This window comes from Podarcis filfolensis (assembly GCF_964270895.1).
Source record: "Podarcis filfolensis genome assembly, chromosome: 10".
Lineage (NCBI taxonomy): Eukaryota > Metazoa > Chordata > Lepidosauria > Squamata > Lacertidae > Podarcis > Podarcis filfolensis.
In genome coordinates, this window is record NC_139612.1 from 53,249,984 (window position 1) to 53,276,061 (window position 26,078).

A 26,078-nucleotide genomic window follows, 5' to 3' on the forward strand; every position below is an offset into this window, starting at 1 on the left:
TTTTAAAATTATTATTTGGAGCAGAAGAACCTGACAGATTTATAATTTGCCAATAAACTCTCTGGGGGAAGTCCAGATTCTTTACCAAAAGGCAAACAAAGTTTCAGGCCTTTGGGACATGGACCGAGAAGAGGGGAGGGGGAAATCAATAACACATCTATTTGGGGTATTTGTGTGCAAATGTGAAAGGTCTTTTCAGTTAAATTTTGTTTAAAGAATGCAAGAGTTGTCTTTCCCATTCTGGAAACAACCTTCCCCCAGATAACCAGATCATGGTCAGAAGGTCTTTTTTTAAAAAAAAAACCTTTCTATTTAGATTTCAACCCTGGCCTCTTCTCAAATCCTTCACCCTGAGGGTTATAAAATCTGCAAAGCAGAAACATCTTATATAATACAGAACAGCATGAAATGAACTGAAAACATTTCAATGTTTGTTCTATAATCTTGCTTCTGGTATTGGAGGTGGTATGGCTCTGAATATCAGTTGCCGGAAAGCAACAACTGTATTGGCCCATGTTGCAGATATCAGTATTGCACAGTTTGAAGCGACTGGAAGCATAAGAACTGACTCCTTTTGGAAGAAACCATTGTTTGGGCCCATAAAAATATTAGTCAGACTTTTACTTGCAGAACTCTTTAAAAACAGAACATAAGCATCAAAGATAAAACCAAAATGTATTGTGCTGTCCAGAACAGGCTTGGCATCTTAGAAAATACGAAATAATCCAAACAGACCGATAAGCAAAGGTCTCTCTCTCTCTTCAACTACATCCATTTTTCTAGAGATCTTTTCCTTGAAAGCTATGTTTACGTTTTCTGTTCCCTGTGGCCAGGAAGACTTAAAAACACCACAGCTTTCAAGATGGCGAGTTTGCAACTCAGTACCTTTGTCACCTGATCTAAGGTTCACTCTCAGCATAGAGTAGGGAAACAATAACCAGCTAATCATTAACTAGGTACAGCTCAGAGTCCTTTAGAAACCTGCTGTGAAAAACTACCAATGTTAGCAATACACATTTAGCCATTTTCCATTTTAAACCTTCATCAAGACACATGCATTTTCATTTCAGTGTCAATTAAGCCAATTATACTCAACAGCCTCATCTGCTTCTTGTGGGCTTCCCATAGGCATCTGGTTCACCACTGTGGGAACAAAATGCTGGCCTTTGGTCTGATCCAGCAGTGCTCTTTTTATGTTCTTAACAATATTCTCCCCGTTTCATTGCCTGAAAAAAATCATTATTTGATTAACCAGATTTTTTTCTGTCTCTAATTCACATGGTCCCAACTGTTTGTTATATTAAGAAATCTGATACAAACAAAGACAGAAGGTAAAGGAGGAAAGTAATTGAGGGATAAAGCAGTCTAATTCATGCATGAAGGGGTTAATACAATAGAGTAAACTATCCTGCCAGGCTTAGCTATGTCACTTCCCTTACCTTGGGAGGAAATAGGTAATCAAGCCCATGGTTCCCTCCAATCTACCCGAGAAACTTCAGCTCAACTGCATGGGTCTTGCCAGCAACTCTGGAGCTCCTATACCAATAATCTAGGAACTAAGTTAAGTGCAACTGTGCAACTTTTTCTGAATGCTGCATGGCAAAGCACATGAATATGACCTTTGGAGAGTTTGTAAGTAAACCATTTTTAACTTGCCAAACATGTGGTCTTGGAACTTGGAAGGGCATTTTTAAAGGTATAGCAGCTGTTATTTCCACGCTTTGCTTTGCTTTGCTACCTATCTTGTGATTTTAAACATTTTGCTGGGATTTTCTCACCTAAGAGTACCTGCCCCAAATTTGGATCTTGGCATTCTGCCACTGGGCTACAGCCCTTTCCCTGCCTGAGGCAGAACAAATGCATTTCCCACACCCAAAGGCATGGTGCTCTGTATGTGGTATGTGGTACATACTGCCTCTGTATGTGGTATGTGGTACATACATGTAGTATGTGGTACATACTGCCTTACATCAGCAGTGATGCTCACATGCCGGGGTATATACGTAATGGCTTTTTATGCACCAGTCTGGAACCTTTTGCATGTTTACTTGTCTATCTTTCAAACTATTATTTGTGTATATTTATTTATATTTAAAAAATTGCATACCACTGTGTCATAGCGAAGAGGTTTACAGCAATAAATCTTTAAAACCATACAATAAAACCCATTATAAACTTAAAAACGGACATCAGTTAGCCATTGTGGTTAATTAACCATTGTAGAAGGCTGTATTCTGAATTGCCTGCATTCACCTGGTTGGCATAGGAGGCAACAAGAAGGTTTTTTATTATCATAGAATCGTGGAATTGGAAGGGACCCCAGTCATCAAGTCACCAACTCCCTGCAATGCAGGAATATTTTGATATTTTGTCTTTTTCTACTCGATATAAAATTCATAATATAAGAATAATTATAGTGTTATTTTGGTACCTGAATCAGAGCATTTCGCAAGTACCTCTCTGAATTTCTGGCAGTAAGAACAGGAGTGGTTGCTTACCTTCATTCATTTCAGTGTGTCTACTCTGAGTACAACTAGTTTTAACCATGTGATAACAAATTGAAAAGCTAATGCTTTTCTGCCTCTTTCATGTCACCCAGAGCCAGCCACTTGATCTGACCATCTCACTCTGCCTAATGATAGGGGCGGCCCGTTTAACTCCAGTCATCTAAAAGGTCTATGAACGCTGCCCTATTAGACTTGATGGGTTTTTGTTTTATTGTCTTGCTTTGTACATAAGGCCTGCATTTTATCACTGAGGCAATGGACGAGACAGACATTTTGTCTGCCTTTGCCGTGTTTCAGGAGTCAACTTTGGGAGAGTAAACACTCTCTTGGCAACTAGAATAACTGTGTCCCATTTCTCTGATGGGCTTAGACATCCATATTCCCAGCAGGCCCCTTTCTCTCTCTGTATTTATTTTGGGACTCCTTCTCCGCCTCTGGACTTCGAGCCTTCTTTGTTGCTTTTTGTTTGTTATCATCACCGACAGATGCCCTTAGAGCAAACAAAAAGGGAAAGGGTGTAAGTAGAGGAGCACACGGCGCAGGCATGAAACCTGCATGATATGCAGACGGTGGAATTTGCTGCCACAGGAGGCCACTGATGCTAATTGGGTTTAATAAAGGATTAAATTGCTTGAGGACCAATAACCCCATTAGCGGCTACGCATGCTAAGAGAAAAGTCCTCGCATTGCGTGCCGCAGGAACTAATATGATCTCCGGGAGGGCAGCCGATAAACATCCCCTTCCTTTCTCCATCACTTAGCACAATAGGACAGGTCAGCCTTGCAAAATCCCACTCCTTTGGGGTGAATAATGTTTTCCGACATATGGAGAAAACACTATTTGCTTCCCCACTTTTCCAGAGCCTCCCCCCGCCAGTCATCACTGCAATAATCATTGAATAGGTAGAGTTACCTTGCTACCCTCTCACAATTTTTTACAGACTGTTCAAACTCATGGCGGGAGTCAGGGCGTTGTGTTAATTTCATCGTAAAACCAACAAAGACTAACAAATATACTGGGCATTGACTTTCAGGAGTCAGAGCTGCCCACCTTTATCAGATGCATGAAGGCATCACTTAAGTATGTATTTGCAGACCCTCCAAGTGTCCCTATTTTCCAGGGACTTTGATCCCACTTTTCCTTAGGACGTCCCTATTTTCATTGGAGAAATGGTGGAGGGTATGGAGTTATTTGACTGCCGAGCCATCTGAAGGCAATCCTGTATAGGGAAGTTTTTTAAAATGTTTTATTATGTTTTTATATATGTTGGAAGCTGCCCAGGGTGGCTGGGGCAACCCAGTAAGATGTGTGGAGTATAAATAGTAAAATTATCGTTATGGAATGGGACGTCCCTATTTTCATCGGAGAAATGTTGGAGGGCATGTATTTGTATATTGTTGGCATCCATCTGCCTCAAGATACAATGGAGTGCACTTCCAGGGGTGAAGTCAAACCACAGTGTTAACAGCACTGAAGTGATTTCCTGGGGGCACAAGCCTGGGCAGTGTGTATGGAAGTCCTGGGTTGCCCAGATGAAAAGATCCCCCTCTCAGCCCTGCTGATGTGGTCCAAAGGAAAGCAGAGTAATGTGTTTGACACCAGCTTAGCTGCAGGAGTTGCCAGGAGGCCTACAAGGCGCCATCCAACCATCTTAGGGACTCCGCTCTGGATTTGTGTAGGGTTTACTACTTAGCCTTCTCCCCAAGATATCCTGGAAGGCAGAGGTGGTTTAGGATCACAGTTTTCTTTCTCCTAGATGGGCTCCCGAGATGGACAAACCCCATCAGCCCCTCGCTTCCCTCTGCAGCATATGCAGAAACCACCTTTTTGGCCATTGGGCCCACCATTGGTTGACATTTCTTCCTTAAAAAGCTCACGTCATCCACCAGACATGGAGACAATATCCATGGTTAGGACTGGAGCTTGTACATACTGTAAAACCAAGTGGAGCACATCCTGATCAAAAACAAACTGTTTGTGTGAAAAGCCAGGAATTGGACTTGCACCACGCCACGTATCACTAGCTGTGGACAAAGCCCTGCAGCAGACTTCCGTTTCGTGGGATTTAGGCCCCCGTTTCCCCTCCCACCTGATATTTTTGTTTAAATATTTGTTTACTTCATGCTCCTGTTATTCCAAAGTCTTCCCAGACAAATTGTACTCTGCCTGCTAAGCAAAGAGAGAGCGAGAGACTGACTGAGAGGAGAACTGAGCCGCGACGCAGGGGTCCGGAAAGGAACTCAAGTTGTGCTTCATACAGGGACTTCCTGTGGTTCAGCGGGGACACTGAAGAAGGCATGGGAGTTTGCAGGAGAAGCAAAGCACCGGCAGAGGTGAAGGAGGCTGTTTTCCTCAGGAGGAAGATCACCCTCATCCGCGTCATCTCCTTGGGGGTGGGCACCATGGTGGGCAGCGGCATCTTCATTTCCCCCAAAGGAGTCTTGCAAAACTCAGGCAACGTGGGGGTCTCCTTACTGGTGTGGCTGGCTTGTGGGATCCTATCACTATTTGGTGAGTTGTTTGGCTGCTTGGTGGTTTAATTTCCTTTTTTCACATACAGCGTCATGTGATAGACAAAAATCCCATGACTGCAATCATGGAGCAGGAATTCTAACAATCATAAAGGGGGAAAGCGTCCTCTCCCACCCCAGCGTGTGGCAATTGCGGTATAACAACTTAGGGTGTGTCCTCTTGGGGATGATGGAACCTCAAATGGGCTTCTGTGGAGGACAGTGGGAGAATCATTCATACACACACACACACACACACACACACACCAATATTAAATTCAGTTCTCCACATTTCCACATCAGTTTGTGATTTATTTATTTTTTAAAATAGTCCTCATGAAATTTTATCCACATTTTAGTGTGAATTTTCCCTTAATATACACAATTCTGTATGCAGTGTTGTGCAATTCACATATTTTTTGGGCGAAGCATATTTTATTATGTATATTTCCCCTAATACAATGCACTTTTGTATGCTATTTTCACAAATATATCCATTTTTGTGCACACTTTACCCGAGTATATGTATTTTTTGTACGCATTACTTGACTGGAGAATTGCATTATTGCTATTACTATTACTTTTATTACTATTAAATGTCTGGGTGGAGGATAGCCTGGTTTCAGTTGTCAATGCTCTGGCAACCTCCAGGTTAGGCTACTGCAATGTGTTGTGTGGGGGGCTGCCTTTGAAGATGGTTCAGAAACTACAACTAGTGCAAAATGCAGAAGCTCAATTGTTAACTGGCTCAGGATGGCATGAACATATAACATCGGATCTGGCCTGATCACAAAGGCTGCCAATTTGTACTGGGTTCAGTTCAAAGTGCTGGTTTTGACTTTGAAAGCTTTATATGGCTTGGGACCTCTAAAGGACCACCTGTCCGCATAGGAACCGAACCCTGAGATTATCATCTGAGGCTCTTCTCTGAGTCTGAAGAAGAGAACGAGCTTCTGAGTAGCTCCCCATCTACGCAACTCTCTCCCATGAGAGGCCCGACTGGTATGAATGAACTTTGTCAACATTTTGGTACCAAGCAAAGATGTTGATTTTCCCGGGCATTTGGGTAGCACCAATGATTGGATGTGTTTACGTTGATTATATTTTTAATATGTTCATGTATTTTCTACTGTATTTTATTCTTGCAATTGGTTTAGAACTGTCTGTTGTGGGAAGCGATTCAGAAATTCTACAAACTAACTACATCCAAGTTACACACTAGAACTCTTTTACCCGGTTTGCCTTTTCGTATTAATCTTTTTGTTCTCATTATATTTTTATGGGGGTTGGTTAGTTATATTTTATAATCATTATACTGCTTTTATGTTGCTAAAAAACATGTTTTCTTTCTTTTAACAGAAATGTGGGCTAGAAATTTATTAGAGAGAGGCCCATGTGCAGAGGCAGATTTAGGGGAGTGCAACTGGTTCAGTCGTACTGCATGCAGAACCTCGGGGGGCCCTATAGAAAAGTGGGGGATGCTCAATATTGGTGTTGTCCAGGACGCTGCTGAAATTTGAGACTCTCCATTGCCATCTGGGGGGTTTGAATCCCAATTTGGCCATGCAGCCCACTGGGTGACAGTGGGACATTCATCATCTATCAGCCCAACCTACCTCCCAGGATTATTGTGAAGATAAAAAGTGGGAGCTCCTTTGAATTAAAACTGGACAAAAGAATGGAAATTACCACTACTTTTTTTTTTAAATAATTTTTTATTAACTGGCCAATCACATCAAATTAAATCACATCACATAAATTCCAAATTACAAAGCCAAATTTTTAAATTTTGTTGGGGGAACCCATACTTCAAGATCCAAAGGGGGATTCAGATCATCTTCTTATTACTGCGTTAATGTCCAAATCAGTCCCAATCAGTCCAAACAAAATTCATAATTCTATCCAGTCTTATCTTGGTGTTTCCACATCATATCTTGTTCATATAATTTCTATTTTTCCTTTACGATCTCTTCTGTTAGTCTCCTTAAGCCGATAAGCAAAATAATAATCCTGTGTGGATTTCCCGTTCCTCCACTAAGTCCAGATGGTTTCCATATATCTCCTTCGTAGATAACATCCCTCTTTCCATCATAAATTTGGCATTTGTCGCTCTTAAGTCCCACCGAGAAGTTGATCCACGATATGTAAACAACTCTATTTCTCTCTTTCTCCTCCCAGACCCAAGAGCTCCAACAATGCCTCCCAAAATGGCGACGGCATTTTTAACTGCGTCATTCCAAAACTCTTAGCTTTCCAGCTTCATCTTGAAACATTGCTTTGGTTCGAAAGTTTATCTCCACACAGCCTTAAATCCACAGCTTAAGTCCTTAGTTTCTGACTCATTAGGGGAGGGGATTCTTGTTAAATCACATAAGAAAAAGGAAGGCAGGTTTTTCCCCCCTCCCCCCTCAGTCATACCGTATCTTGACGTATCTTCTCATATTTTATTATTGTCTTGTTATCAGAGATCTCTTCTGTCAGCAGTCTTTACTCCCCTTTTTCCTTGAAGCATGTGCAATTTATCTCGTCCAAATTGTTTCTTTTGAAGATGCTTGCAACTAGCGGCGCGAATCAGGGACGGCGTCCAGGAGTGCCGGAATCCCACAGGAGGGCTTTGTGCCTAGTGCCCCCACCCCCACAAATTCGGGGGTGGTATAGGGCACAGCAGGCAAGGGCCGTCCCCCCCACAATCCGGGGGGGTTAAGGAGGCTAATTACCCCCATCATAGCCTCCAAATTACCTCGTGTGGGTCGGAGAGATGTTATTGTCAGCCATCTTCCGATGCGCCACCTAGTGGCCCCCCGGAAATTACCACTACTACTGATGATGATTATGCATCTCAGTTCTAAATATCCTTCCATTGGTACCAGTCCAACTTATTTTAGTGCAACTGAATTTCATATCAATGTACTTAGAATTAGTGATATTACTCATCAGATAAGGGTGATGGTGATGATAAGAAATGCACACAGGGTTTACATTTTAAATGTTTTCTTTCTAGGAGCCCTGTCCTATGCAGATCTTGGAACGTGCATCACCAAGTCCGGCGGTCATTACATTTACCTGCTAGAGACACTTGGGCCACTGCCTGCTTTTCTAAGATTATGGGCGGAATTTGTTATGATCCGGTAAGGGCAGCTTCAACTTCCCATTGTTGTGTGAGAAGGGGGAGGTTCTCCAGAGACACGGAGGGGGTTTTACTGGGAGTTTTGTGTCTCTTTAAATCTCTCAACAGGGGCACTGTTCCAGCTGTGTTTTTAAAAGCAGCCAGCTGGTGGATGCAGCACCACTGAGATCTAACAAATGGCTGCAAAGACTTTGAGAGGGAGGGGAGAGGGAAAGGAATCTAAGAAAGAGATGGGGGGGGAGAGAATGAATGAAATAATAGAGAAAGCCCTATGGGAGAATAAAAACAACACACACACAAACACGCGCACACAGCCTTTCTTTCAGTCACGACATGAGATAGATGAATATTTTCTTCCAATAAGAAGACCACCACTGTACTTTTTTGCAGCAGCCACAACAAAAGGTCTTGTTCTATAGAAATCAGTTTGATATATGATCTGCCCCTCCACCAATACCAGATAGCTACTAGATAAACAGAGCCGTCTGCCACAGAACATCTGGGAGCTGCTTTCCCCCAGGAGAGGGATCTCACCGCTTGCAGCACCAGGACAGAGCAGTGCAAACACATGGGCCCACTACTCTATTTCAGTGCAAATACAAGAATACTCTCTCTCTCTCTCTCTCTCTCTCTCTCTCTCTCTCTCTCGCATCGACCACCCCACCAAGGTCAGGCCCATCCGTTCAAAGCTTGTTCCCTTTTGTGTTTGTTTTGCATGTGTTGTCACAAATGGTGCAGAATTTAGAGGAGGTTGGGAGCTGGGGAAATCATTCCACCTCACACCAGAGGGGGAGTTGATGGAGCCTATTGTAAAAGACTAACCAATGGCCATCAAAAGGCTTTGAAAATAATCCTGTTGGGATGTTGGTGAGGCTCTGATGGCCACATTTCAAGGCCTTTTGCTCCATCCCATGCATTTCCCCTGTCTACCCAAGACTGTATGAAGAACCGAGCTGAAAGCTCCCCAATGAATACTATGGGCCAAATGTAGAACAGAGAAATGAAACCCAACTTGGAGTGGGGCTTCCTTTCCTGTCACTTTTCAGAGCAGTGCAAAATCCACTGTCAGGATTGGGGACAGCACACCATCAACAAAGGCAACAAGTATATTTTTTTTCCCCTATGGGGGGCAGCAGTACCAGGGCATTCTTTCATCAGCCTCACCAGCCTTTTGCTTTTCCCATAATACCATGGGGCATCTCGGGCATATTGAGGAAAAACCTGGGTTCTTATTTTGGTGGTTGGGCCACCATTCTCTCCCCTGGTGTCCAAAGCAACATTAGTTCAACAGTTCAAATGAAATGGTGGTGGGCTATTGAAATAAAATGGTTTGGGTCTGTGGTCAGAATCCCTAACCATGGCTGGGGTCCTGGCCTGAGGGCAACCTGTGGCCTGTCTGATTTGGATAAGATTGCATTATTATTATTTTTGTTTCCTGCAGTTTAGAAATGGAAGACTGTAATTGCCTGCCCTTGCACTTGGCAGGAAGGGAGTCTCACAGCTTCTCATTTGGATCCTGGAATTGGAGAGTTGGAGAGGGACCAATGGTCATCCTCCTGCAATGCAGGAATCACAGCGAAACAATCCCTGACAGATGACTATCCAACCTCCTTCAATGAAGGAGAGTCCACCACATTCTGAGGTACAGTGGTACCTTGGGTTACAGACGCTTCAGGTTACAGACTCCGCTAACCCAGAAATAGTACCTCAGGTTAAGAACTTTACCTCAGGATGAGAACAGAAATTGTGTGGTGGCAGCAGGAAGCCCCATTAGATGAAGTCATACCTCAGGTTAAGTACAGTTTCAGGTTAAGAATGGACCTCCAGAATGAATTAAGTTCTTATCCTGGGGTACCACTGTAGTCCATTCTCCTATCAGACAGCTCTTAACGTCAGAAAGTTTGCCAAAAAGTTCTTCCCAGTCCTCAATCCATGCTTTGGAAGAGTGTCTGAATGTCTTCATTTGTGGTTGTTTTAGAAGAGCAGACATCAACAGGAGCAGACAGAAAACATAGATGAGAGGGAGATAAAGTTGCCAGAGAAAAGACCAAAATAAAAGAAATGTTTTTGCCTTTGTTTCATTTTCCAGACCTGCAAATATGGCTGTGGTGTCCTTGGCATTTGGTCGGTACTTAATCGAGCCTTTCTTTGCCCCGTGTGATGTCCCTCCTTTGGCTGTGAAACTGATCACCACCACAGGAATCAGTGAGTACCAAAGAGAACTAAATATCTAAGGTTGCAAGTTAATCCTAAATGTACCTCCAAATATTAATACATTTCTCACTGCCTCTTGTACATCTGCAGATATTTCCACAGCAAAATATCATAAATATGCTGAGAAAGTTCACAAATAAAGCAAATCTTCATAGCTCATAATACCTGTTTTTATTATGAGTCAAGAACCCTTCTCTAAATGTTTGTACTGATAAGGAGATATATTTTTAATACCCCACTTTTGCACAATTGGTGTTTATCAGACTGTTCTGCTGAGGCCAGTACCAATAATAATAATAATTTGATTGATTGTACCCTGCCCATCACTTGGTAGCCCCAGCTACTCTGGGCTGTTTCCAACAGAATATAAAAAAACACAACGAAACATCAGACTTTAAAACCTTCATGCACTATGGTTGGTGCATTCTCAGAGCCTGATTGCTTTAACCCAGCAGTAGCCAACACAGTGCCCTCCAGATGCCACTGGACTCCCATCAACCCCTGCCAGCATGGCCAATACTCAGGGATGATGGGAGTTGTAGTCTATCAAACTTCTGGAAGGCACCACATCAGCTGGCTGCCCCCACTTTAATCTCTTGCTTAGCCTCATTGAGAAACTGCCTTTCATTCCCAATAGCTGCATCTCAGTTCACTCTTAGTAGTCCATATGTTGTTGGACTACAGATCCCATCATCCATTCCCATTAGCCATGCTGATTAGGGTGGCTGGCAATCGGGATCCAGAACATTTGGAGGGCACCAAATCTGCTACTCCTGTCCTATACTGAGAAAAGAGGTGCCGTATGATAACCGTATGAGTTCTCCTCAATTCACAATCCTAGCCTTGTCTACTCAGACGTCATTCCTGCTGGATTTAGTGGGGCTTAAACTCAGGTAAGTGGGCTTAGGATGGCAGCCTTAGTTCTCACAGGCCATCCATGAAATGCTGAGATATTTGTTCCTGGTGTCTTTAAAAAGTTTGCTAGATATATCCAAGGCAGTTTGTAAATGAACAGAAGCTGGTTTTCTTTTTGTTTGATGCTGTCAGCCAGTTGGCAAAGGAAAGGGCTTTTCAAAACCACAGTTAAAAGCTATTTAAAAGCCAGCTAGTTAAAAAACAAAACAAAACAAAACACCACTCACTGGCAATATTTAGAAACAGCAGCGCTCTTGCATGTTTGAAAGCTTCACGCAAACAGTTGTAAACTCCTTCCTTATAGGGCTCCTCGGCCTTTAAGCTACGTGACCAGCAGAAATGCAGGTGCAGCTTTGCTTTATTTTTTCAAAATATTGAGAGGCTGCTGTCTCATTTTTTAAAATGTCAGAGCAGTTTAAAACAAAAATACCCAAAACCATACAGTAAAAACTCTCTCTCTCTCTCTCTCTCTCTCTCTCTCTCTCTCTCTCTGTGTGTGTGTGTGTGTGTGTGTGTCTGTGTGTGTGTTGTTGAAAACAGACATTGATTAGTCATTGTGGAAAGATGTATTCTTAATTGCCTGCACAGGTCTGGCAGAATTTAAGAGTTTTCAGCAGGCATTTAAAAGTTGGCACAGAAGGCACCTGCTGCAGAGATCCGGCAACAGGGATTTATTGACATTTCTGTCAGTCATGCTGGAGTCCTATCAGAAAACCCCATCAAGCTTGTGGGGTTTTTTCTAATGATCAGCACTTTTAGTAAGTAAGCTTGCTGGAGAAGCAGTATTTCCATCTCCATGGGCTGTTATGACACAGAAGCATTTCTGGTTCTGTTTTTTTAATGTCAGCAAAAAGTCAACACTCGCTAGCTGTTCCAAAAGCACAAGCATCGCAGTCGCAGCCATTCATGGTGATTTCTCTCTCCTCCTTTTTCTTTCTTTCTTTTTCCTAAAAAATATTTATGCGTTTTCCATTTTTCTATTCACACGTCACATCTCTCTCCTCCTTTCCAGCCCTAGTCATAGTCCTCAACTGCTGGAGTGTGAGCTGGTCTGCCAACATACAGATATTCCTCACAGCCCTCAAGATGGTCACGGTTGGTCTGATCATCGTTCCTGGGATGATGGCTCTGGGAAATGGTAAGACTGGCCAGAACCCTCCTATGTGGCGTGAAATGAGAAAGGGGCATCAGAAGGGGCAGAAACCAGCAGTGGCAAAGAAATAGGAAAGATGGGGGTGGTGAGAGAGACTTGCCAGGAAACAACAGTAGGTTTGATAACAGAATTCTGTGTGGGGTAGGGACATGGGTAGCACTGTGGTCTAAACCACTGAGCCTTTTGCCTATCAGAAGGTTGGTGGTTCGAATCCCCAAGACTGGGTGAGCTCCCATTGCTCTGTCTCAGCTTCTGCCAACCTAGCAGTTTGAAAGCACACCAGTGCAAGCAGATAAATAGGTACCGCTGCAGCAGGAAGGTAAACGGCGTTTCCGTGCACTCTGGTTTCCATCCCAGTGCACTGGAAGCGCTTTAGTCATGCTTTCCACATGACCTGGAAAGCTGTCTGTGGACAAACGCCAGCTCCCTTGGCCTGAAAAGTGAGATGAGCACCGCAACCCCATAGTCACCTTTGACTGCATGGAACAGTCCAGGGGTCCTTTACCTTTATTTCTGTGTGGGGTACTTTTCTAGACTCATAGAATTGTAGAGTTGGAAGGGACCAGCTCTAGTTCAACCCCCTGCAATGCAGGAATTTTGCCCAATGTGGGGCTCAAACCCACCACCCTGAGATGAAGAGTCTCATGCTCTACCAACTGAGCTATCCCACTTGAGCCCCAGGTAGCTTTTATGCATCCATGGTTCTACTGAGGGCCAAGCCCTACATGCAGCCTACAAAGTAGGCACTCTGCTCCCTTTCTCACCCCAGGATACAGAAGTGAGGGATCTCAGGCCTAGGGGGCGGAGCAAATGTGGTCTTTCAGGCATCTCTAGCAAGCCCCTGGGACTCTTCCTAGGCCAAGGGTGGGGAATCGTTTTAACTCCGCAAGCCAACTTTGACAGGTGGGGTAACCCACCTGCCTATTGAGCAACATTCCCTAGGCCATGCCCTTGGCTGCTTGGGGTGCATCATTCAGACGGTGCCTCTCACAGGCCTGGCTGGTGAGTTGTGTGCCTGCGCCTCTGATTTATACTGTAGAAGAATGAACTTCACATCCATTTCCCCACTCCCTTTTGCCTCTGGCCCCAGGCACCCCAGGCCTGTGGCCCCTGGAAAAGTCCCCATAAGGGAAAGTAACCTTTAAGCTGAAAAAGGGCTCCTTGTTCATGTCAAGGTGTGACGTTTTATGTGTGCAGAACTGCCAGTAAAAGCTAGAATACACTAGAACAGTGGTTTTCAACCAGTGTGCTGTGGCACCCTGAGGTGGCTTGAATGATGGTCAGGGGTGCCACAGGCAACACTGGCCTCTGTCCCTCTTTCCTTTCCTCCCTCCTCTGAGGCCCTCTCCTGTCTCTGCCTCCCATAGGCTTGCACAGATGTTTGTTGCAGCAGCTCTGACCACAAACTCCCCAGTGTCTCTGGGGCTGGCCAGAGGGTGCTTTCTAAGCCCCTGTGGGGCAGTGTGAGGAGGCACCTCTCTTTGGGGCAGGGTGGGCAGCTCAAAGACCAGGGGCAGCAGCTGCGGCTGCCCAGAGGACTCCCAAGGAGAGGAGGCTGCACAAGGGAGGGTGTTCGAAAAAGGATGAGAGGCTGCCAGCTCTGCAGGCAAGGGGTGACATAACTGGGCTCCTGTGCCCCACTGGGGTGCCGCAGAAAGAATGCAGTTGGTCAGTGGAACTGTAGACTCAAAAAGGTTGAAAACCTCTCTGCTAGAACATTCCAGCGGGTCTTCAACTTTTCGAAGTGCTTGAAGCACAGCTGTTGTTTTTCATGCTGTGTGTCTTAGATTAGTTCCAAGGCCATTCAGTGCGCAGTTTCTTCATTGTCATCTTATGACTTCTATGCTTTAAATTCATTTTGCATTTTATATTCGTGTGGTGTAATTTTTCTGCTGAAACTGGTTTTGCTCTAAATGAGCTGAGCTTTGCCCTGCTAGGGAGCTAGCAACAAACTGCACAATTTATGGCTTAGTAAATCTCTCCTTAGAAGGGACACAGGTGGTGCTGTGGTTTAAACCACAGAGCCTAGGGCTTGCCGATCAGAAGGTCGGCTGTTCGAATCCCCGCAACGGGGTGAGCTCCTGTTGCTCGGTCCCTGCTCCTGCCAACCTAGCAGTTTGAAAGCACATCAAAGTGCAAGTAGACAAATAGTTACCACTCTGGCGGGAAGGTAAATGGTGTTTCCGTGCGCTGCTCTGGTTCGCCAGAAGCGGCTTAGTCATGCTGTCCACATGACCCGGAAGCTGTACGCTGGCTCCCTTGGCCAGTAAAGCGATATGAGCGCCGCAACCCCAGAGTCCTCGCGACTGGGCCTAATGGTCAGGGGTCCCTTTACCCTTTAAATCTCTCCTTAAATAAATTTTTCCTGCTGTCTGTGTATTTTATTTTATTTTTTGAATCCATGCACCTGCCAAACTTCTTCTACTCTGCTAATCAAACAATGTCCAGGCGTGTTCCAGGTCTTGGTTCCCAACAGTTCACCCATAGTAGCCAGTTGAAGCCCTAAGGCAGAGAAGATGCATCCACGGCATCTGTAGATACCTTGGGTACTATTTCTCCCCCACTACAGCTCCATGCTGGGGGAGTCTGCACCTGTTGAACTTCTGCATGTTTTGCAGAAACAGAAGCAATGATACATGGCCTGATCCAGCCAGTTCTCCTTATGCTCTTATCTGGCTGGGCACAATGGAAAATGCTTCTGACCCAGGATGGTGTCTGCTGATGTATATACCTGTTCTCATTGTTTTTCAGGCCACTATGAAAATTTCCAGGACAGCTTTAACACAACTTCGCTGACACTCGACAAGCTGCCTCTTGCTTTTTATTCTGGGATGTTTGCCTATGGAGGCTGGTAAGTCTTTTAAAATTCTAATTGAGCTTTCTATTGTTTGCTCAAATGTCAGAAAGAAATTGCAAATTAAGCAATAAATAAATAAATCTGTACTTTACTCCAGAGCTGACACAATCCTGGATTGCAGATAATATTTATCTATCTAGTCTGCACCAAATATCTGTTGTAGGGTTGGGATATAACTCACAGTGTCATCTTCCTTTGTTCATTTCTTTTGTGAATTACTGAGGTGATCGTGCTTCACAGCTCATTCCCTTTGGTAATTTTGATGCTCTTTTGTAAGATTCCATAGCTGTTTTCAAAAAGTCTGGTGTGCATTTTCATCTATCTATTTTTATTACAGACATACAATATATGTATACATGGAAAGGAGAATACTTTCGCAAAGTGAAGTTAATATAGCAGGATTCGTTATTACTGGGGTCGGGGAGGTTTAAAAAAGAAAACACACATATGTTGACCTTGTGACTCTTGATTTCTTATTTCAGGTTCTATATCAGCTTTGTAACAGAGGAAATTGTAAATCCTAAACGGTGAGCAAACGGGGGGGTGGGGTGGGGTTCCATTCTTTTCCGGTGTATGAAACATGTGTTTCCCAAATAATTGAGAGCATCTGAGGGAGAAACAGACCAACAGAGCAAATGTTAGGAGGCAGAGTCTCTTCAGCAATGCCCCAAAGAGGAGAATCCCTGTTAAGTTGTGGGTGAACATATCAGACGACACAGCGATTCTTCAAACAGCTCTTGTTTATTCACAGGCCAGGACAGAACTGAACTGAAGGGTTCAGTCAGCCTGCTTATATAGAGCTCCAGTACAACGTAACTGTATCAACTTTCTAAAACTATCCAATCACTGAACGTCACTTTCAATCCCTTATTTGCATAACTATCTACAGTATCCCCCTGCTGGCCCAGGGTGAGAACTTCAGTACATAACAATCCCCTCAGAGTTGACCTCAGGAAGAGTTAAAAAAAGACTGAGTAAATTGGCATGAGAAGATCTTGCTGAATCAGGCCAAAACCCCATCTAGTTCAGCCTCATGTTCTCACAGCAACTAACCAGATGCCAATGGGGAATCTCCTGTCTGAAATCCTGGAAAGTTGCTGCCAGTCCATGTAGCCGATACTCAGCTAGAGGGGTCAATAGTCTGGCTCAGTATAAGGCAGCTTCCGATGTTCCTGTCCATTAAAAAGAAGCAGTAGTACAGGTGTCAGCTACAACACCCATCCATTCAGCTAAAGCTAAAGGTCAGGGAAAGCCTTAGCAAGCAGGTGAGTTTTCAGTAAACATCAGAAGCATCCACCATTCGGTGCCTTCTGAATCGCAGACAGTGAGAGCCCCACTTCCGTCCGGCTTTCAGATGACACAATGCAGGTTGTGTCGGTATCGGCAAAATCTCTGCAGTAGATCTCAGTGATCTCCTGAGTCTGTACAGAGGGAAATGGTCAGCCAGCCCTGAGTTGCTCCAGCTTTATACATTAGCAACACCTTAAAAGTGGCTCACTGGTTAACAGTCAGTGCAGTTCCTTCAACAGCGGTGTTCAGTACATGAGGCAGTGTGGATAAAAAGAAGGGAAGGGGCTTATTAGGGTTTGTTATTTTCTTTATTATGTTTTTATATGTGCTGGAAGCTGCCCAGAGTGGCTGGGGAAATCCAGGTAGTAAAAAAAAGGTTTTTGAAAATATATATGATAAACTCAGAGGTAGGAGCAAACATGAAAGAGAACTCCTACTCATTTGAATGGGGAAAGAATGAAGTTGGTTCTCATTAGAGAGTAGGAGTAATAATAATAATAATAATAATAATAATAATAATAATAATAATAATTAGTAGTAGTAGTAGTAGTAGTAGTGAGGCACTCCCTGCGTCTTACAAACTAACCTCAAGGACAGAGTGACCCACAGTGCATGAATCACAGTAGCTAAGCTATCGCTATCTTGAAAAAGACATATTTATACATACAGTTACGTAAAGAAATATAATGCAAGCAACACATAGCCATCCAGCATATAATACGGGGTCAGGGAGGTCATCAGGCTCCCCAAAGTAGCCTGTTCTTTGAGAAGAGATATTCAAGTGTCCCTGTTTTCATCTCTACACCTTTGGCAGGTCTTGTCATATTTGGCGCTAGCTTACAAGATAGGAAATGTAGGGTGGGAAGAGAGAAGGCACCTTGAAATGTGGACCAAATAAAATTCCCGACTGTCTTTATTTTCCTATTTTTGCAAATGCCTTCTACGTTATTGAAGGAGGGTGGCCACAGGGTCAAGGGATATCTGTCTCTAAAGTGGAACCGTGTATAAGAGAGGCTGCTTTTCTTCTTCAGGAATATCCCACTTGCTGTAATAGTGTCCTTGGCCATTGTTACAGGGTGTTACATCCTTACCAATGTGTCTTACTACGCAGTCCTGACACCACATGAGATTCTCAACTCTGACGCAGTAGCTGTGGTGAGTGTGGCAATTTGCATGCTATCTGTATTTTTAGACCAATATTACCAGAGGAGAAGGGAGATGGTCTAGAAGGCCTATTGGACATAAATTTAAGTAACAGATTGTAAATTCCTAGGGCAGACATCTGTTTCCATGGGCAGCGAAGAGGAAACATACATGCTTTTCTAAACAACATTTGTTCGAGGAAGAATCTTTAAATTTTGCACCTATAAATGAGCAAAACCAGACAGAATACAGAGTACTCCTAGATTTTTGGTTCTCTCCAGATCAATATACCTTTATTCAGCATAAAGCAGCAATTTATGTATTGTCCTTCAACTGTCTGGACACAAATTTGGATAGGCCTTTTCGGCTGATGTGCTGACCTCTTTTAGTTTTGACTTATTTCACAGGTGGTCTCTGCTGGCAGCAGGGCTGTGGCAGCTTTCAAATGTTTTGCACTGTCTTGTGACATGCACAACTATCTTACTGTTGGACAGAAGTTGTGTACTCAATGCAATGAGTGCCTGGCTCTCCGAGAACGACTTTTGTCACTTGAGGCCAAATATATATTTCCCTCCCCCACCCTGGGCTGGCCCAGTTTTTGCTTTTTTATTTATTTGCAGTTGTTGTTGACATCTGTAAGTCTCCCGAGACAATGGAGGAGTGTACCTTTGGGAGTGTCAAACTGTTGCAGAGTTAAAGTGCCGTCTGCGGCTGCAGAGACTGATATGGGAGAGACATGTTTTGTTGCAGCAGGGGCAGGTGAAGGCATCCAGTTGTGCTGCTACAGATGCACCATGGTGCGTGTTCTCTCTGTGCTCCTTCCAGCGGTCATTCATCCTCTGGTCACTACTGCGGATACACAACCTGTCTGTCTCCAGGCACTGCAGTCGTCTGCAAGGGATTCCCACACAGCAGGGTTGATATTGCCAGCCAATATCTCTCCTTTTCCTTCCAGAAGCTCAAGTGACCTAGATTGTTCTCCAGCTCCTTGTTTAAACCCCACAACAACCCTGTGAGGTAGATTAGGGTGAGAGGCAGCGACTGGCTCACATGGCTCACTGGGAATTTGAACCGTAGTTTCCCAGGCTCTAGTCAGACATTCTAACCACTACACTACACTGCCTTCGTTTACTGTATGACATAATGGAAAGTTCTACAGAACTCAAAGAATGGTACCCTATGATACTGTTGGTTGGCCTTACTGATAAGGCTCTCTTGGTTTTCTTCCAGAGTTTTGCTGATAAAGCTTTCAAGAGCATTTCCTCTGTGATTCCAGTACTTGTAGCTCTCTCGTGTTTTGGTGCTTTGAATGGAGGAATCTTTGCTGCTTCAAGGTAAGAGCTTGCCCATTTCAAAGCAAATGTCCTTGTTACAAGAAACTGTTCACAGTTCCTTATCTTGTCAGTGTCTCCCTTCTACCAAAATGCTAATTTAGGGAATAATACAGAAAGCAGCCATTTCCCCCCAAATGTGCCTTTTGTACAGAAATTCCAGTTCTTATCCCCATTTCACAAACCTATGTAGAAATAACTTTCAAATGCTGGGAAGTTGTGGCTAAAGACACACAGCACAAACCTAGGCTATAAGAAAAATATTTTTCCACACACCTTAGGGATAATGCCTATATAGAAAGGGGAAAAAAGTCAAGTGCATTGGTATAGTTTAAAGAGCGTTTGCTCCCCGACTTGACATATTGAACTCAGCACAATTCACTTCAATAACGACAGCCATTTTTTGCGAGCTGATATTTCACAAAGAACTTTTCTTAAAAAAACGGTCAGTGGACAGCGAGTGGTGGAAGCTAGAGAACAACTTTGAATAACGCTTACATTTCAGTGATAGGAATATAAATAAAAGCGAAGTCTTCTCCAAATTTACCAGGTGCAATGATGCTGTTGTGGGGTTCTCTTTTCCTAGAGTATGTGATATCCCTAACACTTTATGATTTCTAAGGGGGGGGGCGGATAAATGTTTTATTTTACCAAAAGGCGTGTTTCACAAACCTCCAGTAAGCATAGCAAAAAAAGGAAGTGGAATTCAATGTGTGATCAGCTGGTTTTGTTCCACAGGATGCTGTTTGCTGCTGCCCGGGAGGGACAGTGGCCAGCTCTCTTTTCAATGATACACCTTGAAAGACACACTCCTCTTCCAGCCTTGATACTAATGGTAAGAGCTTCAAGGTTTGCTTTAGTGTGCGGTTGGACATAAAATGCAGTGTGTGGGCCTGGGGGGGGGGATTTTGCCCCTGGAAGGCTGATGATGTGTAATTTGAAAATGGGGAGAACTAAATGTATTAGGCATGTTTCTTAAACGATAGGCAGTGTCAGGCACTGCATGTACACAAACTCTATAAAGGTAGAATGTTCTCGGTTTCCATGTTTGAAACAAATTGGCCATACCACATTAAGACCCTGGTTTTAGCCTCCATCTTTGGGCAGGTAACACTTTGTTGCATCCTTGGCGTACTTAAACAGTTAGCTTGTTAGCTACTGAAAGAAGACAGGTGGATAAATGAATTGTCACTATATTTTAGATAAGAATGGCTGAGTTTAGCTGGGGTCGTTTTATATTGTTCTTAAGTGTTACATGTCTATTTTAGGGTTTCCATATTTCAAAAAGTAAAATTCCTGATACCTGCAAAGTTGTTGAGCTTTTAGGAAACCACCCAAAATTGAAGAGCTTTTTTTGGGAAGGCTGACCCCCAAATACTGATTTTGAGCTTTTTGAGCTATTTCAGCTGCTACTTCCATTCCATTGCCATACATCCGGGTTTTCACTGACAAAATCCCGACGCCCCCCGACGCCATTGTTACGCCTGGAAAACCAGGACATGTCAGGAATTTTCCTGACATGTGGCAAGCCTAGTCTATTTGTATTTTGTATTTGTATCTTTTTGTTTCATAGGACTGATTGATACTTTTAAACGTGTTTGTGGGAGGAGGGGGTTATTGTGTTGTTGCTTTTGTTTTAACTATTTAGAGAAGCACTGCCTTAAGGTATCTGGGGTTTAGGGTTTTGTATATTAACACAAGACCCTTGAACCTAGGCTGGTAGCATCTGGGCAGCTGGTGTGGATGTTTCAACAGACATGTTACATGCTGCTGGCCATCTGCCCCCATCAGCAATTTTGTACTAGTTGGGAGTTTCAGGGCCAAGTCCACCATCAGGTCTCATCAACTGAAAACGTTCCCATAATTGTGCTCAGTAATAATGGACAAGTGTTATACAGTTACAGATAGGTAGCCGTGTTGGTCTGCCATAGTCAAAACAAAAAAAATTTTTTCCTTCCAGTAGCACCTTAAAGACCAACTAAGTTAGTTCTTGGTATGAGCTTTCGTGTGCATGCACACTTCTGAAGAAGTGGCATCTGAAGAAGTGTGCATGCACACGAAAGCTCATACCAAGAACTAACTTAGTTGGTCTTTAAGGTGCTACTGGAAGTGTTATACAGTAATTAGTCACAAGGAAAACCTAAAAGGAGCATGGAAAAATGGTTTTGTATTCTACTGACATATTTCCAACACTGCCATTTTTCTCCATCTGCAGTTGCCATTGATCTACTTGATGGTGTCCATTGGTGACCTCTATGGGCTGTTGAACTTCTATAGCTTTTCACGCTGGTTCTTCATAGGACTTGCCACCCTGGGGCTCATGATACATCGTTATCGGCATCCAGAACTGCCAAGACCCTTTAAGGTAAGAAGACTAAAGATAGTGGATACAGGGAAGGGTAAATCTGTGCTTCTATCTTTTACCTAGCTAAAGAGCACAAAAATCCAAACATATTGGCCCAGCTCAGACATAAAGGTCATGTGGTTTGTTGCTCTCACCCTGTAAGATCTCAAATGTATACTGAAACCATGGTTTTATCTGCCAGACTAAGCCTTGACCCCAGGGAGGATTACCTGATACAGGACCCATTTTTCATCTTGTAAGCAGAGAGATGGGGAAACTGCCTTAACCACAATTTGCTTAATGAAGATGGGGTGCCTATGTTTTGATATCCATTTGCAGCTAATCTTTAACTACCTCTTATATGGTCAAGTGTAATGCTTAACCATGGTTAAGGAAAGCAAGTCACAATGAAGTATGTCTGAAGCCATTATTTTATAAGCTGCTTAGGGGAATTTCACTGCTGGACGGCTATATTCTGTAAATATTGTATTACATAAGCAGAAGCAAAGTGTGACCTTGCTCACAGGCTACTAACTGAACAAGAACAAAAGGGAATCACGGATCTATTAGAAGTCAAAAATAGGAGAAGGGGAGAAAAATGCCACCATAACATGCTAGTATTTGGGAAGAAGCTATAAAGAAACCCTAAACCAGCTCCTTTTCCTGCACTTTATTAAAACTAGAGGATGGAAACATTGTTAAGAGAGGTGTTGTTGTTGTTTTTAAGTGCTTTGTATAGGCATGAGTTACGGTCCTTTCCATCTCTCAGATTAAATATACTACTCTTCTCCATGTTCAAAACATGTTTCTTTTTTGCATTTATGCTTCATGCAGAACTTTATTTTCCGATTTGACCCTTTTTCCTTTAGGTGCCTTTGTTTTTCCCACTAGTGTTCACAATAGCCTGTTTCTGCATCGTGGGGACATCCCTGTATTCAGATCCTGTGAACACCAGCATTGGCTGTGCTGTGACTCTGTCTGGCTTGCCCGTCTACTATCTGGTGGTACAGAAGGCTAGGATCCCAGGCTGCTTCACATCCATGTTCAGTAAGTATGGCATCAGCTATGGTAGCTCAGAACTGTGAAAGGGAAGCTTCAAAATTAGTGTAAATGAGGCCCAATTTCACATGTGGCACATGATATTGTTTGTGGCTCACAAGCTGTCAAGAGGAGTTCTGCATCTCCAAAGAGTTGGGGACGAAGCTCCCTCTGTCCTTTTATAGACTATAGATCTGCAAATGCCAACAAACTAAGCTCAGTTTAGGACGGACAGCAATCATATATGAAACGTCTCCCTGAAATTAAGCTAATACTCTGATTATTATTATTTATTAAATTTTTATACCACCCTTCAGCCAAAGATCACAGGGTGGTTTACAGTATAAAAACCACAAAAATACACACCATAACAACAAACCGCCCTGAGATCTTTGGATGCAGGATGGTATATAAATTTAATAAATAATTGTGATAATATGCACGGTCCTCCACAGTAAACTGGGCCTGCTGCATTGGCTGTGATGGACGATTTCCCCTTGTCACACATATAAGGACCCAAAAAGCACTGTACTTACCTTATGAAGTTTTGGTAAAGACCCGAAGAAGATAAATCAATGCATATAATACTGCTTAGAGCTCAACCACAAGAAAAGTTAAGAATATGTCTAGTTTGAACTTGGTAGAGACTGGAGAAATCTTCAGGAAGGCGTTCCTCAAGACTACTTCACAAATGTTAGCAAGTATATACCTCTCTGTATAGTGTATGGCTCTGCCCTGTTAACTACCAAGAGATATGCTAATAAATTTAATTGCATGTAAACAGGAAGTGAAACCAGATAGCTTCATTCACACTTCATAGGGAATAGCAGGTTCACAATGTGGACCACGATATATCTGATGTGTGAAGCAGCCAGAGTTTTCGCTGAAGAACACCAAATGATGCCTCTCCCAAACTAAACTTTTCCTCTGATTTCCTTGTTGCATTTGTCTAGATTCCATCACAGTAAAATTGCAGATCCTGATGAAAGTGGTGCCCCAGGATGTCCTAACATACTGAAGAATGTACATCCCTAGGACCTTTCAAATCTGTTCTTTGGGAGCTCCTCACACTCCAACCGTGTGGGATACGCCTCCAAGTCCACTTTTAAACAAGGGAGAAAACTGTGACAAGCCATTCTTTCCTTACCAGCGATTAGCCAGAGCATTTGGATATCAGAAAATTAAAGGGTGGTCTTGTTTTGGGCAAAAAACATAACCCAGTTCTGCTTAGATCAGGAGTGGGAAGCCTCAAGTCTCTCTGTCAGGCCTTAAGACTCTTTCTAGACCACATCTCTCATCAGCCTTGCTCTCTGCATCCTCCCAGAGGGCTTTTGCCCTTGAACTACGGTCATGCCTCCTACTTGTCTGGATAGAGGTGTGAAACTGTGAAGAAATCTCCGACTTTTGCATGGTTGGAATGTTAGGCCAGTATTTCAATCTCAGTATATAGGCTAGTAGAGCAAAAAAATTGGAACAGACCAATGGTAAATCTAGTCCAGGGGTTGTTAAACTGTGGTCCACAGACCACCAAGGGTCTGTGAGCTTTGTTCAGGTCGTCTGCAGTTGTTCTGTTAAAACAATGGAAAAGAATACAGCATCTACATTACACTTGCTACAATAGGCGGGGGGCGGGGGAAGCAGTCTGCCAAGACCCTCGGCCATTTTCAAGTGATCCATGGAGCAAAGAATTTGGGAACCACCAACAGAGTGGATACCAGACTTTATAGTATATAAAAAGCTGGTGCCCGGCTGAGGAAGCTTGCATATCTACGTGTAGAAAACCAGTGAAAATGGAAAATTCAGTATGATCTCACCTTGCTAGAGACATAGCAAAATTAAAGTTGCTTAAGAACGGATTACTGGATTTTCAAGGTAATCTTTATACAGTGGATACTTTCCTGGGGTGGGTGGAACAGATAATGGGTTATTCATTTAAGGGTAGCCCTGGTTACCAGGAGAATGACGGAAACACAGTATATTCAAGAACAAGCGACTTCACTTGGTAGATATGTTAAGGTGCCATTCTAAGATTGGTGGACTGTACTTAAAATACATTTAACCTTCCAGGAGCTAAGTCAAGTGGTAGCTTATCTACGGTAAAAGAGCTGTTGCCAAAATGACATTTGGTGGAGCTGCCTAATTCAACACTTGCAGCATGTGAAACTAAAAACACACACAAATAAACATTTGTGTCTAGTCCCAAATACTTGCAATTTCACCAATGACTCAATGGCCACAGAAAGTGAGGAATTTGCTCCTCCTGGATAAGCTCTCATATCAAATTAGTGAGTCTTACTCATACTGAAGAATTCCTTCTACCGTGGAATGCATACAGAGAACTAAAATAATAGGCTGCAATTCTAAGACCATGTACCTGTGAGTCGAATTGAACTTAATGGAACTTACTTCTGAGTAGACATGGTTAGGATTGCAGCCTAAAGCACAAATTACACCCTGCATTAATGATATGAACCTTCATTTTTTATTAGTCAAAGGCGCTTCATATCTGGGCTGCTCCTAAATTAATAGTACAGAGATATGGTGCAGGAAAGTTTATATGTATTTTGGATTACAGGATTGTAATGATCTACATATTTGTTGTGTTAAATTTGTTATTATAATTTTAAATTGTTTTAGGAATGGAAATAAAACATTCTCACTGTGCTGTTTTCCAGCTGTAAGGGTTGTGTCATATATTGTGTACAAAATACTTGTGCACCCTTAATCCTTGCCTCTCATCCTCAGTTTTTGGTGACGAAATACATGAGCCTATGGTGTGTTTCCCAATTGTTTTATTCCTGGAGCACACTGATTTATTCAGGATTTAAACTGGAGACAAATCACCTACTCTCAGAAATACACATTTCCAAAGTGATAGGAAGGCTTCTTTGTAAATGCAAGATGCCCAGTTTATATTCCTTGCAGCAATCTCTGCTGATGCAATGGCACACAGAAGAATGCGACCAATGCTGCATGGAACTTCCCAGCTCCAGTGCAACAATCCATCAGGAATAGTTGCTTAAACAGTCTAGTAGTCCAGTTCTCAGGGTCCACTTCTTCATGTACCCAGAATCATGCCCGCGTACTACCCCAGACGACAGAAACCCTTGGGAGATTTCATAGTGAAACAGGAAGAACAGTAAGGCCCTTGGATATCTCCTGAATCTTTGGTATAAGGTGAGTAGCCTAATCCTTTAAATACCCCAGTTATGGGTGCTCTCAACACACACCGGCACTGTGTTTCTTGTTGAAATGTGTGCCAACCACATGAGGAAGGACCAGACAATTTCTCATTGTCACCACACTATTTTCTACCTAAAAACCTATATTGGAAACAACTCTATTCAGTTAACCCTGTGGATGCTGGATTCCCATAATTAGTTAGCAGAAGTTCCTTTCTAGGAGGCATCGTTTTGCCATGTCACTTCATACGCCTAAATGAAGTGAGTACGTAACAAACCCCTTAAGAAAAAAAGGATGTAGCTGCATCTTTGCATTCTGCTGTGAATTATGACTCTATAGCGTTAAAGTCAAAGACCAGACAAGCCTCTAGTCAGAAGCCCAATTCACATGCTTAAGGAAACCAACAAGGTCCGTATGTCCTAAGGCACTTTTTCCCAACCAGATGATCTTCAGTTGGACTACAGC

At 43.1% G+C, this 26,078-nt stretch overlaps 1 protein-coding gene across 1 annotated transcript; it reads left to right on the forward strand.

Annotated features, from left to right (window-relative positions):
* The first annotated feature begins 4,502 nt into the window (after positions 1-4,502).
* Positions 4,503-25,094, forward strand: LOC310743755 (cystine/glutamate transporter-like). The gene is made up of 12 exons (XM_083574209.1): positions 4,503-5,019; positions 8,020-8,146; positions 10,235-10,350; positions 12,287-12,412; positions 15,179-15,278; positions 15,767-15,811; positions 17,606-17,729; positions 18,948-19,051; positions 19,787-19,883; positions 21,264-21,413; positions 22,262-22,439; positions 23,384-25,094. Exons 1-12 carry the CDS (start codon positions 4,806-4,808, stop codon positions 23,446-23,448), a joined length of 1,446 nt encoding a protein of 481 aa, XP_083430335.1. The 5' UTR covers positions 4,503-4,805; the 3' UTR covers positions 23,449-25,094.
* The last annotated feature ends 984 nt before the right edge of the window (positions 25,095-26,078 follow it).